At 45.0% G+C, this 14,107-nt stretch overlaps 1 protein-coding gene across 1 annotated transcript in view; it reads right to left on the bottom strand.

Moving 5' to 3' along the window:
* Positions 1-454: 454 nt before the first annotated feature.
* Positions 455-14,107, bottom strand: part of CCDC174 (coiled-coil domain containing 174) — a 50,795-nt gene continuing 37,142 nt past the window's right edge. Inside the window, 4 exon segments of the mRNA XM_029601384.1 lie at positions 455-4,810; positions 9,392-9,521; positions 10,684-10,693; positions 12,307-12,443. Coding sequence (XP_029457244.1) covers positions 4,575-4,810; positions 9,392-9,521; positions 10,684-10,693; positions 12,307-12,443 — 513 coding nt within the window. The 3' untranslated portion in view covers positions 455-4,574.

The raw sequence follows: 14,107 nt of genomic DNA, 5'->3' as shown, positions 1-14,107 counted from the left end.
TGACTTTTTTCCATTTGGAAAACTGGCCATTTAGTCCTGCACTCTATTTCCTGTCTTTTAATCAGTTACAATCCACAATAGGACACTGCCTTCTTTTTATTAATTTAAAACATTTGTATTCGGCTTATAATGAGCTCATGCTAAACAGAACTCATTATGACTATAACTTTAATTTTCTGAAGAGTCTCTCATGAAGGACTTTGTCAAATACACTGATTCATCTTTATCTACATTTTTAGTTACACCTTCAAAAACATCTGATAGATTTACAAGGCGAGACTTCCCTTTGCTAAAGCCATGTCTATCTATATGGCCAGTAACTTTGGTTTTAAGAATAGGGTCTACCAATTTGCCCTGCACCTACATCAGGCTCACCATTCTATAGTTCCCCAGATCACGCCTGGAGATCTTTTTAAAAAATTAGTGTTACATTGACCACTCTCCAGTCTTCAGGTATTGTTGCTATTTATTTATTTTATTTATTAATTACTAAAAATTGATATCCCACATTTTGCAAACTTAAAATAAAAATTACATAAAATACCATACCCATCCATAACATAAATGATAGGTTACAGATTACTTAAAAGGTCTGCAATTTTACGTTTGAGCTCTTTCAGGATTCTGGGGGTGGATGCCATCCAGTCCTGGTGACTTGTTACTCTTTAGTTTGTCAATTTGATCTATTACATCCTCCATTATCACACAGAATTTTTTTAGTTGCTCAGAATCATCACTGTCAAAGATTGTTTCTGGTGTGTATGGGCATGTCCCCCAATATCCTAATCGGTAAAGAATGAAGCAAAGAATTCATTCAGTTTTTCTATTTCCTTATCTTCTTTGAACACTCCCTTTTACCCATGAGTCATAGTGGTCCAACTGACTCAAAGGTTTTCGCTTCAAATGAAAAAGTTATTAGTTTATGCTTCTCTGGCAAGCTTCTTCTCAAATTCTCTCTTGGCCTTACTCCTGTTTTATATCTAACTTACTAATCTTATACTTAATGCACACTCCCTGCCAAAGGTTTGATGTGACTCTAAAATTTGACTTCTTCAGTGGGATTCTACAAGGGATGGAGCTGGATGACATCAAAGGCTGTTGAAAATATGCTTGGGTCAGGGGAGCTGGGGCAGGTAAGGGAGCACTTCCCTCCCCTCTAGTTTTTCCCCATTCCCTGCACTGCTATTTCAACAAACACACACTACTACACTATTATCTAGTATCTGAATATATTCCCAAGGCTTTGAAGTGAAAAGACAAATTGCATTTAGAATAATTAGAAAAAGCAACTCAGCAGTTCTCTAATTGGAAAATATAATTTGATGGTAACTAACAAACTGGCAGGATAATTTTTCTTTTAAATATCAGTTTATGTGACTGGATAAGAGTAAAATATAAAGATTGCTAATTAATCCCAATGTAAAATTCAAACTTGGCATCCTTTTCTCTGTATTTTATTTATTACGGAATCGTGTTCAGCCGCCTTTATGGGTACAACCCAAAAGATGCTGAAACTTTTAATGCCTGTGTATTGGGCTTTGGTAGAGGATTTTTCCATTTTAAAATTCACAGGGAGCAATTTTCAAACTGCTTGCAGTGGGACTCAGTCCAGGGGCACTCTTTACCTCAAAGACTTTGCACCAATTTTCAGAAAAAGTACTTGCATGTTTTCGCTTTGAAATTTGCCATGGGCACCTGCTTTTTGTGCAGATTTTCTTCTGAAAATAACGTGTATAGACTTGAAAATACAATCATTACCTGCGATTTTCCAATCCTGCCCAAAACGTGCCCCAGGAACACTTTACCTAAATGCAGCTAAGTTGTAGAACAAGGCACATGGTTTTAGCTGTATCACAGGAAAACGATGTTCAGATGGCCGATCTCCGTACGTGAATCGCCATTTACCGTGTAAGCGGCCTTGAAAATGATCCTCCCCCACCTTTTGAGTTTTGTGTGGACCCTCACAACACAAAGTGCTGCCTCAGGCGAGAAAGGGGCGCTGCTCTTCAGCAGGGCACCGGGTGATGTGCTAGAGTCCCAGGCTCCATGCCCTTCCTGCTGGTCACCACCGGACCTCGCTCATCCAGGAATGCCAAAGTAGGTGCTGAGCTTAAAATCTCTTTTCTTGCATGTGTCTGCAGCTATAGTCTTAGGGAAATGGGAATAAATATATATACTCAAAAGGATAAAACCAAAACTGTCCATGTCCATCTCTGATGAGCGGATGACAGAGAAGGTTACTTGCAAATGTTTGTCTCCAGCATGAAGGCACCCCATGTGTCTCAGAAGAGCAGGGTATCACACCCCCCTGGGTGTCTCAGAGTGGTTGAGTATCATGCTATGACTCCAAGTGTCCTGCTCCATGTGACTTCATCATTCTCTCTTTGCCTCTTCAGTGACAGTCTGGATATGAGCAGGGCCACAAGGAAATTGTGGACAATTTGCGTAACAATTGCATGGGGGTTTTTTTTTTTTTCCCATTTTATAAGGTTTTGTTTTTCAGTTTATAGTTAAAAAATGGCTCTGGTCTGCCTTCTCCTGAAGAAGAAAATTACTCCAAACCTCTCACCCTAAAATTCAGAAAATTGGAGTCATTTCCACTCGTTGATATAGTCACAATGTCCCTGTGGCTCCTGGCCCTGAGCGAGGACAGCCTGCTTGGCAGCCGAGGATCAGTTCAGAGAATGACAGGGTGGCATCCTAGGTCCCAAACATCTGTATTCTGCAGGGCCTGACGCCCAAAGCTGCTTATGTTACATAGCATCCAAACCTTGAAAGACAAGTCGGAATAAAATGAGGTGGGAAATGAATAGGAACCAGCTATAGAAACCCCTGAAAACAAAGAATACCATCCAAGGAATACAACTATGAGACAAAGGCATATCAGAACAAGCACTTGATATGATGAAAAGCTGTGTTGTCCAATACCTAAATCAATAATGTGGGAATATTTATCATCAATTGATCTCACAAATTATGATGCAAGACAGTAAGAGGCATTTCCTCGCATAAGGAAAGCACCATCTAGAGAAGAGTGCATAGCCATGCTGACCATGAAATAAGTCCAATGATGTTCTGTATGTAATACATATACACATCCGCCCCTGGATTGTTTAAATGAAGACAGATATAGTCTCCGCCAGAAATAAGTGTAGAGTATTGGGCTGCATTAATGTTAATCCTGTCCCTATGCAAAGTTTACCATTACCCGTGTACAAGAAAGGCAGAGTTTAACCTCCTGGTGCACAGAATCTGGATTTTCAGATTGGCAACCAAGAGCGGCAGCTCAGAGATCAACAGGACACTAATGTGGATTTTAGAATATTTATCTGTCTAAATTATCAGCACACAAATGTCTCATATGATGATCTTGGTGCTTACAGTGTACACACAGTATGGTGTGTTTCAGCCATAATCAAATGAGGAACATCCCAGCATACTCTTTGCCAGAATGCAGCCCTGCACTGCCCAGAGAGGATGAGAAAGTGGAAAGGATTAAAGCTGGCTGCAGGTCTGCCAACTAACTGGCAAGATACTGATTTCTTAGCATTACTCAACTGTGCTCCTTTGTTCATTCCCTCTTCCTCTTACCATTCTGGACCTGTTTAGGCCCCTGCTTGCACTATTCAGACAGTGGCCTACTCTAGCAGCCTTTCTGTATCCATTAACAGTGACCAGAACAACTCTCAGGATAGGGGATTTGTAAATTGCACCTCTGGACTCACTCAAACATTAGAATTTGCAGGCAAAGAATTTAGTCATTGCCATCAATATATTTTATTTATAGAACAATAAAGAAGACACAGTAATAAAGCGAATGTTCAGCTCACCTGGGAGTATTCATGGTATTGTGCTGCCATCTACTGGGCTCTTATCTTGCCAAAACAATCTTGTGTATGACCCAGTGGAGCCCTCTGCAGATGTCAGAGACCAGCCCATATTATCCCTATTCATTTAAAATCTATGAATGCACTTTTCAGGGCATCATGATTTCTGCCTGCTTCACAGATTTGGCAAGGCACAGAAATCCTAGAATGGAAATGCTCTCAAACTCTCTTCTTCCAGTACAACTTGAAGAACAGAAGATTGGGGAGAAGTGAGAGGAAGGATCATTGTGAAAACAGAAGAGATTTCTGACTAATGACCCCAAGCTGGTTTCCATTCCCAGTTTCTTGCTCTTGTGGTGATCCTTTGATGCTGTGACTGAATCATTCCCCTGCACTGCATTTAATGGGATTGTATTACAATAAAATAACATATCCAGTACCACCAGAAATTGCATTTTAATTCCACATACAGATTGTGTCTTAGAGATGTTCTACTATTTATCTTTCTAGTACGGTCACAGTGCAGAGCTGTGCATCTCCTTTAGTCACACAACTCTGCTGAAAGTAAGGTGTTGGGAAACAGACTGGGGAGGAATGAGACTGGTGGAGGTACTGTCACCCCACTCACCACAGTATCTGCATTGTCCTTAAACATCCAAAAGCTTGGGAGATCATCCTGCCTGACATGACTCTCTCAGCACATCGGTTACATTCAAGTCACTCGTCTGTAGTAGGACAGCAGCTCATCTAAGTTTTGCTGAGCTGGTTCCTGCTCTTGCTGTGGGCAGCCTTGGAGGGGATCTGAAGTAGATTCTGCTGATACTGGCCTGAGCGCGGAGAAGGTCCAGGTTGGTTCCAGCTCTTCCTTGCATTGACGACACTCTTCTTTTGACCTGCAAAATAACTGGAAGGTGGTGCAAACTCAGCTTCTCGTTCATCCCTTGGGTCTGGGCATGACTTGGACCAATGACCAAAAGTAAATTCTGTCAAAAAGAAGGGCATGTGCATTAATAAAACCATAACTTTAAGAAACCATTAACTTTTATTTTATGGACTGGCGATGGGTGGTGAGGAGAGCAACTACTTCCTGCTCCACTGGGTTTCTAGCATTAAAGGGAACCAACCCTGTCATCATTATCTCTCCATCCCGCATTAGGCAATGGTGCCCATTCTAGTTGGGACCACCACCTTGGCAGTACTGAGGAGACTCGAGTACATTAATAAGCATGACAGCTGTATCAGCGGAGTATAGACACACCTGCTGAAAACCTCTCAAGAGAAAAGTCCAACAAAGAGAGGACCAAAGGTTCCCCAGTTTGGAAGTTGTTCTAGAGGCTGGTAACCTGTTTAAATAAAAATTACTTAGAAATTTCAAAATAGTCATGAACCTAATACTATGGTGAATGAAATTACTTCTTACCTGATAATTTCCTTTCCTCTAAGGAAGGCAGACCAATCCACACGGTGGGTTATGCACTCCTACCAGCAGATGGAGAAAAGTGACTTGCCCCAACATCAGCCTGTCAGTATCTCTAGAAAAGCCAAATGTGGACAAACTGATTAAACTTGCAATATGACTATCAACAGTCAAGGTCTCTTTACTTCCAGCCAACTGGGAAGCACTGAGCTCAGTAAAAGTTTAATATTCAACTGTTCCTAGGGGCTGGTTTTTTCACTTACCAGTCCTTTAAACGACTACTAACCAGGAACACTCTGTATCGTCTCCGAATATAAAGGACAAAACTAAAGTAGGCAGCCCAGGGCAGGTTGTGGATTGGCTGCCTTCTTAAGAGGAAAGGAAATAATCAGGTAAGAAGTAATTTCACCTTCCTCCATACTCAGGCAGGCCAATCCATTACCGTTGGGACTGTACCAAAGATACTCCCAAAATGGGTGGGAGGCTGCCTGCGCTCCCGTCAACCACTGCATGCATGAAGGCCACATCCTCTTGAGCCTTAACATCCAAGAGGACATGCTTGGAGAGAGTATGTAAGGAGGACCACTTGCTGCCCAGCAAATTTCGACAGGAGACTAATGAATGCTCCCTGACCTGTCTAGGCAATGGGTACATCTGCATTCACATAGGCAGCCGCAATGATCTCTTTAACCCAATGAGCTACTGCAGCCCGCGATGCCAGCTCTTCTTGTTTACCCTGCACCATGCGAACAAACAGTCGATCAGTCTTCCTCAAGGAGTGAGTAATCTTCAAATGCCGCATCAGATGCCGTCTTGACATCCAAGTCACGCAACAACGGAGGAATCCCACTCATTTCTAATCCTGTCCAGTGTGGGTAGGGAAATAGACTGATTCAAATGAAACTCAGATACCACTTTCAGTAAAATGGAAGGTACAGTCTGAAGCTTACCACCCCTGGAGTTATTCGTAGAAATAGCTCATGACAAGGAAAGAGCCTGAAGCTTGCAAATACACCTTGCCAAACAGATTGCCACCAGAAAAATGTTTTCAAAGTAGGCAGCAACAAGGAATGATCACGTAGCAGCCCAAACGTAGGACCCACCAAGAAATCCAATATCAGATTAAAGTCTCAAAGAAGCAACGGTTAGACACAACGGAGGACATAGATGCTTGACTTCTTCAAGAATCTGGAACATCTGGATGAAAGACAAGGGTCTACCATTGATCTGCCCCTGCAAGATCTGCCTACTTGTACCTTCAGAGTGTTTAAGGCCAAGCCCTTAACTACACCTTCCTGTAAAGATTCCAAAATTAGTGGAATCTCTACTTTAAGAGGGTGAGAACCTCTCACCCCACATTTCAACTCTTGAATATGCTCCCAAACCCTAATATAAGCCAGAAAGGTAAAAACTTTCTAGTGCAAAGTAATGTGGAAATCACAGATGAAGAATAACTATGCTTCATAAGAACATTAAGAACATAAGGAAAATGCCATACTGGGTCAGACCAAGGGTCCATCAAGCCCAGCATCCTGTTTCCAACAATGGCCAATCCAGGCCATAAGAACCTGGCAAGTACCCAAAACTAAGTCTATTCCATGTAACCCATTGCTAATGGCAGTGGCTATTTCTCTAAGTGAACTTAATAGCAGGTAATGGACTTCTCCTCCAAGAACTTATCCAATCCTTTTTTTAAACACAGCTTATACTAACTGCACGAACCACATCCTCTGGCAACAAATTCCAGAGTTTAATTGTGCGTTGAGTAAAAAAGAACTTTCTCCGATTAGTTTTAAATGTGCCCCATGCTAACTTCATGGAGTGTCCCCTAGTCTTTCTACTATCCGAAAGAGTAAATAACCGATTCACATCTTACCCATTCTAGACCTCTCATGATTTTAAACACCTTTATCATATCCCCCCTCAGTCGGTCTCTTCTCCAAGCTGAAAAGTCCTAACCTCTTTAGTCTTTCCTCATAGGGGAGCTGTTCCATTCCCCTTATCATTTTGGTAGCCCTTCTCTGTACCTTCTCCATCGCAATTATATCTTTTTTGTGATGCGGCGACCAGAATTGTACACTTCGGCAGCCGAGCCCTCTCCAAGGGCCAAACCGTGAAGACAAAACCACCTGGATCTTTGTGCAACTATGCCCTCCTGATGCAGCAGATCCTCCCCTACTGGCAGCCTGAGAGAAACTGTCCACCAGGAGTTACTTGAAGATTGGTTTGTACCATGGTCTCTGTGGCCAATCCAGAGCCACCAGAATCACGGTCTTGGTATACCTTGCAATCTTCCGAATTACCCTGCCGATCATTGACCCAGAGCGGGAAACATAACACACCCCTCTCCACGGCCACACCTGGACAAGAGCATTGATTTGCAGTGCTCTTGGATCCCTTCTGCAACTGTAGAACCTTCGCATTGTTGGAGCCTGCCATGAGGTCCAGATATAGCTGACCCCCAATGAGACACTATGAGCTGAAAGGCATTATCCGCCAGCTCCCACTCTCCAGGTTCCCAAGACCTGTCTGCTGAGAAAGCCAGTCCACACATTGTCCTTCCCAGCAATGAGAGAGGTGGATATCTCTTGAAGATGTTGCTCCACTAATACCCGATGGCTTCTGGTACCGCCCTGATGAATAATGTAGGCCACTGGTCCCCAACCCTGTCCTGTGGGCCCACCAGCCAGTCGAGTTTTCAGGATATCCACAATGAATATGCATGAGAGAAAATCTGCATGTTATGGAGGCAGTGCATGCAAATTTTCTCTCATGCATATTCATTGTGGATATCTTGAAAACCCGACTGGCTGGTGGGCCCCCAGGACAGGGTTGGGGACAACTGATGTAGGCGACCGTCATGGCATTGTCTGACATTATTCTCACCTCTTTACCTGCCAACCGCTCGGCAAAACTAAGGCATGCCAAGCAAACTGCAAGCGCTTCTAAACAACTGATGGTCCACTGTCGTTCCTCGGCATTCCACCGACCTTGCGCCATCAACTCTTGACAGTGAGCCCCCCAACCCAGAAGGCTCACATCAGTCATGAGCACCAACTAGTCTGGTATCTCCAAGGGCACTCCTTTCCTGAGGTACTGCGCTTTTAACCACCCCTGCAACTGCTCACTCACTTCCATCGGCAATTGGAGCCTCACTCTGTACTTCTGTGACTGCAGATTTCACCATGAGAGCAACGCACACTGCAGGGGTCGCATATGTGCCCTCACCCAGGGTACTACCTCCAACATTGCAGCCACAGACCCCAGGAACGGCAGGCAAGACCAAACCATTTACAAATAGCCCTCCTCAAATACTGGGCTTGAGTCACCAACCTCTTTTTTTTTTTTTTTTTTAACACAAGCAATCCCCACTAGATGTTGCACCATCTGCTGGAGACAGACAATACTGGCAGGCTGATGTCAGGGCAAGGGCTATATGTCAGTGATATCAACAAGTCAGTTTTTCTCCATCTCCATCTGTTGGTAGGAGTGCATAACCCACCAGTGTGGACTGGCCTGCCTGGGTGCAGAGGAAACAAGATTTTGTTTCCATTTCTATTCCTCCCGCCTTCTCCTTTCATAACTCACCTATCACAGTGTCAATCCTTGGTAGAGGGCCACAGTTCCCTTTGGAAGACAGTATGCATGCACCTGAGTTTCCATCAACAGGACATCACTGTAAGCAGTGGCTTTGATTCCCTCTCTCTAGAGCCTGAACCTTGCCTCCCCAGATCCTGGCTCCAGGAATCAAACTCAGGTCTCTCATGAGGCACTTAGACCATCAGGCTACTGCAAGAAGAGGAACGCTTACTGCTTTATTGAAGCCAGTAAGAGATTACCCATTGCTGTTACTGATGTAACACAGGGTGCCAATTATTAGGTATTTGATACAGTCCTACAAGTAGACGATGAGGAGCAGGCGGAGGGGGTGTTGATTTTCTTTGCTCTAGAGAAGAGGAGGCTTGTGTTGACCTTTGTGCTGCCAGGTGGGAGAGCACAGTCAAACAACAACCTGGGGGTCAGGGTAAGTTTGTTGCCCAAATGTTAGATGCATGACCAAGGGGCTTGGAGAACAATGTGACACCTTTTCTGTGCACACTTTTTCCAAACAGTGCCAAATTAGTTTTATGTTTAATAGATATCTCACCTTTCCCTCTATCCCACTCTCGGATGTAAGGTATGCCTGGCTTGGAATCTTTTCTTTCTTGAATAATTACTTCCACTTTCTCTCTGCTGGTTACTGGTTCTGGTTGGGCTGGCAGTGGCCCAATATCTTCCTTGGTTTCTGTTTGGATTAAAGAAAGCATATCGCCATTGCAAACAGCCTGAAAGTTCCTCTTCAAATTCTATTAGCTGGAAATACTCTATTTTCAACTTGTTGAAATCCTATTGCAAATATTAGCAAAATATAGTAGACTTGAATTGAGAGATTTTTTTCTAATGTAAATGTGTGCAAATTAACAGTATTTGTAATTAAAGTCTATACAGTAATATTGTCTGCAACCTAATCGGGAACTTTTCTCTGCTAATTAGTAGAACTGAGGCCAGAGGACTACTCTTTTTGTCAGATATGTTTGCCTCTGACATCAAGTAACCTTTAGATTCAAGGGTTGAAACTCTGGCGTGCCCAATGCAGATTTCCCCCTTCTCAGGGAAATGCAATGTGCACCAATTCTAACAGAATGGGGATAATTAGACATAATCTGCCTCGAGCCTTGAGAAAGGGGGTGCTGATATGTGCAACAGTCTGATTACTGAGAAAAATGTTAATAGTACTTTATTTAAAACTAACCTAAAAGTACTCAAACTAGCCAAAGAAGCAAATCAACTGACTTCAACTACAAGATAAAGGAACAGGAAACAGGGCAGTGTTATCTAGCCTGCAATAAGTCTTCCAAAAACCCCCCAGCAGGTACATGTTTAAGTCACAAATGTTCCTCTCTGCTACATTGGGTGGAAAGCCATCTGACTTCCCTACCATTACCACATGCACATGTAGGACATGTTTCTACCGCCCTTGCCAAGATCATAGTCTGTATTACTGTGGGGACACGTGTCACTCCATGCTGGTCTAACACATGCATGGGGAGATCACGTGATGCTGTTCCTCTCTGCTACACTGGGTGGAGAGCCATCTGACTTTCCCTACCATAACCAAGCACATGTAGACATGTATCTAACACCTGCCTAGATCATAGTCTGTATTACTGCGGGGACACGTGTCACTCCATGCTGGTCTAACCACTATGCATGGGGGAGATCACGTGATGCTGTTCCTCCTGCCTACACTGGGTGGAAAGGCCATCTGACTTCCCTACCATTACCACAAGCACATGTAGACATGTTCTAATGCCTGCCTAGATCATAGTCTGTATTACTGTGGGGGCATGTGTCACTCCATGCCGGTCTAACACATGCATGGGGGAGATCACGTGATGCCTGTTCCTCTCTGCTACAACTGGGTGGAAAGCCATCTGACTTCCCTACCATTACCACATGCACATGTAGACATGTTCTAATGCCTGCCTAGATCATAGTCTGTATTACTGTGGGGACACGTGTCACTCCATGCTGGTCTAACACATGCATGGGGGAGATCACGTGATGCTGTTCCTCTCTGCTACATTGGGTGGAAAGCCTCTGACTTCCCTACCATTACCACAAGCACATGTAGACCATGTTCTAATGCCTGCCTAGATCATAGTCTGTATTACTGTGGGGGCATGTGTCCACTCCATGCTGGTCTAACACATGCATGGGGGAGATCACGTGATGCTGTTCCTCTCTGCTACATTGGGTGGAAAGCCATCTGACTTCCCTACCATTACCACATGCACATGTTAGACATGTTCTAAACGCCTGCCTAGATCATAGTCTGTATTACTGTGGGGGCATGTGTCACTCCATGCTGGTCTAACACATGCATGGGGGAGATCACGTGATGCTGTTCCTCTCTGCTACATTGGGTGGAAAGCCATCTGACTTCCCTACCATTACCACAAGCACCTGTAGACATGTTTCTAATGCCTGCCTAGATCATAGTCTGTATTACTGTGGGGGGCATGTGTCACTCCATGCTGGTCTAACCCATGCATGGGGAGATCACGTGATGCTGTTCCTCTCTGCTACACTGGGTGGAAAGCCATCTGACTTCCCTACCATTACCACATGCACATGTAGACATGTTCTAATGCCTGCCTAGATCATAGTCTGTATTACTGTGGGGGCATGTGTCACTCCATGCCGGTCTAACACATGCATGGGGGATCTCACGTGATGCTGTTCCTCTCTGCTACACTGGGTGGAAAGCCATCTGACTTCCCTGACCATTACCACATGCCACATGTAGACATGTTCTAATGCCTGCCCTAGATCATAGTCCTGTATTACTGTGGGGACACGTGTCACTCCATGCTGGTCTAACACATGCATGGGGGAGATCACGTGATGCTGTTCCTCTCTGCTACATTGGGTGGAAAGCCATCTGACTTCCCTACCATTACCACAAGCACATGTAGACATGTTCTAATGCCTGCCTAGATCATAGTCTGTATTACTGTGGGGGCATGTGTCACTCCATGCTGGTCTAACACATGCATGGGGGAGATCACGTGATGCTGTTCCTCTCTGCTACATTGGGTGGAAAGCCATCTGACTTCCCTACCATTACCACATGCACATGTAGACATGTTCTAAACGCCCTGCCTAGATCATAGTCTGTATTACTGTGGGGGCATGTGTCACTCCATGCTGGTCTAACACATGCATGGGGGAGATCACGTGATGCTGTTCCTCTCTGCTACATTGGGTGAAAGCCATCTGACTTCCCTACCATTACCACAAGCACATGTAGACATGTTCTAATGTCCTGCCTAGATCATAGTCTGTATTACTGTGGGGGCATGTGTCACTCCATGCTGGTCTAACACATGCATGAGAGAGATTCACGTGATGCTGCCCAAGTGATCAGACGTACCGACTTTGTGATTGTTTCGATGCTTGCGTTAATAAAAAAGTATTTAGCATAACACATGCATGGCCCTCACCTTCAGTGTTTTCCACTTTGAATTCTTTTCTTCATCTGCCCCATCCCCTTTCAGTTTCTTCATCTTTCTCTGTCGAACTTTCGAGAGCCTTGCCTCCAGCATCATTTTCCGTTTTTCCTTCAGATTCTCCCGCTTGACTCTTTGGTCCATGGTCTAACAAACAGATGATTTATTAAGGAGGTTGCGTCTGGATTTCTGGGCTGATCCAGGCTTAGAGGCTATGTGGAGGCAAATGCAGGTGTGGATAAAACTGGCAATTGCTGGAGTGCCAGTGGATTCCCTTTTGGCCCCTTCAGTTGGATGCTCTGCTCAGTCATCCACATCAGAGGAGGACAGCAAATACACACGTGACTAAACTTAGATCACCAGAGTAGCCAAACAGGCACTTCAGCCATTCACTTTAGTTACTTATTACCCCTAAACTACTCCTGGGGGAATTCTGTGCAAAAAATTTAAAATTTTGCGCCACAAAAACTGAAAATTCTGACACACAAAATCTGAAAATTCAGCAAATTTTATATTTGGCAAATAACACAATTTAATGACAGTCTTTAAGTAACTACATTTTAATTATTACAGAAAAAAGCTGTTACTTAAAGTTGCAGAAGTTTTAAATATTTTTGAGCAGAATTTCCCTAGAAATTCACTGTAAGAGTGTCCCTTCCACTCGCTCTCCCTACTCCCCATGCCAGTTTGCCCTCTCAGGTCCCAACTCCTCCACCTGCCAGTATCTCTCCCCTTCACCTCTAGGCTCAACCCCTTCCACTCTATCACCACTCCCAGAGTTTGACCCCATTCTCAGTAGTGCCCCTCACACAGGCTCCCTCTGTCCCTCCCTCTCTCACACACAATGCTCCCTTCTCTCTAATACACATACACACACCCTCATACAGGCTCCCTCACATACACACAATCCTTTTTCATACACACGAGCTCCCAATCTCTCACATACACATACACACTCCTTCACAATCTCCTCATATAGGCTCGCTCCCTCTGAAGCCCACACTCAAGCATCCCCCCAGCCCCCATCTTTTTCTCCCATGCTCTCTCACCCTCCTGCTCTGTCACCCTCCCCTCCCCTCCCCTCACATAGGCCCCCTCTCTGAAACCTACAAGCATCCCCCCCACTCCCCCTCTTACCAACCAAGCTGTCTCTCACCCTCCCCCACACCCCCCTCTCCTCTCTCACACACACATTCTCTCTCACCGGCATCCCCTTCCCCTCATATAGGCTCCCTCTCTCTGAAACCCACACTCAAGCATCCCCCCATCCACCCTCTCTTACCTCCCATGCTCTCTCTCACACCCTCCTGCTCTCTCTCACCTTCCCCCCCCCCCCTCACCAACCATGCACTCTCTCACCTTCCCCACCCCCCTTCACCAACCATGCTCTCTCTCACACCCTCCTGCACCCTTCACCAACCTTGCTCTCTGTGACCCTCCCCTCTCTCACACACACACATTCTCTCTCTCACCGGCATGCCGCGGGACGCGCTCCGTTCACAGCGAAGATGAAGGCCCGGGTGCGCTGTTCGTGGCACACGGGAGCCTTCCGTTTTCGCCGTGAATGGCGTGCCGGGCCTTCATCTTTGCAGCATGCCAGGGCCTCCTCTGCTGTTTTCTGCCATGCTGAGATCCCCCACTCTCGCGATGGCCGCTGTCCATGCGCTTCTGGTTTTGGAGGGAGGAAATCGGCGAGGCGACGGTGGAAAATCTGCGGGAAGGGGGAATTCTGCGCAAATTCTGCATTCCAAGGTAGCGCAGAATTCCCCCAGGAGTACCCTAAACTAACCATCAAACAGAGGGTCTAATTC

Source organism: Rhinatrema bivittatum, chromosome 4 (genome assembly GCF_901001135.1).
Source record: "Rhinatrema bivittatum chromosome 4, aRhiBiv1.1, whole genome shotgun sequence".
In the NCBI taxonomy this organism is placed as follows: domain Eukaryota; kingdom Metazoa; phylum Chordata; class Amphibia; order Gymnophiona; family Rhinatrematidae; genus Rhinatrema; species Rhinatrema bivittatum.
This window is presented reverse-complemented; position numbering and strand designations above follow the sequence as displayed.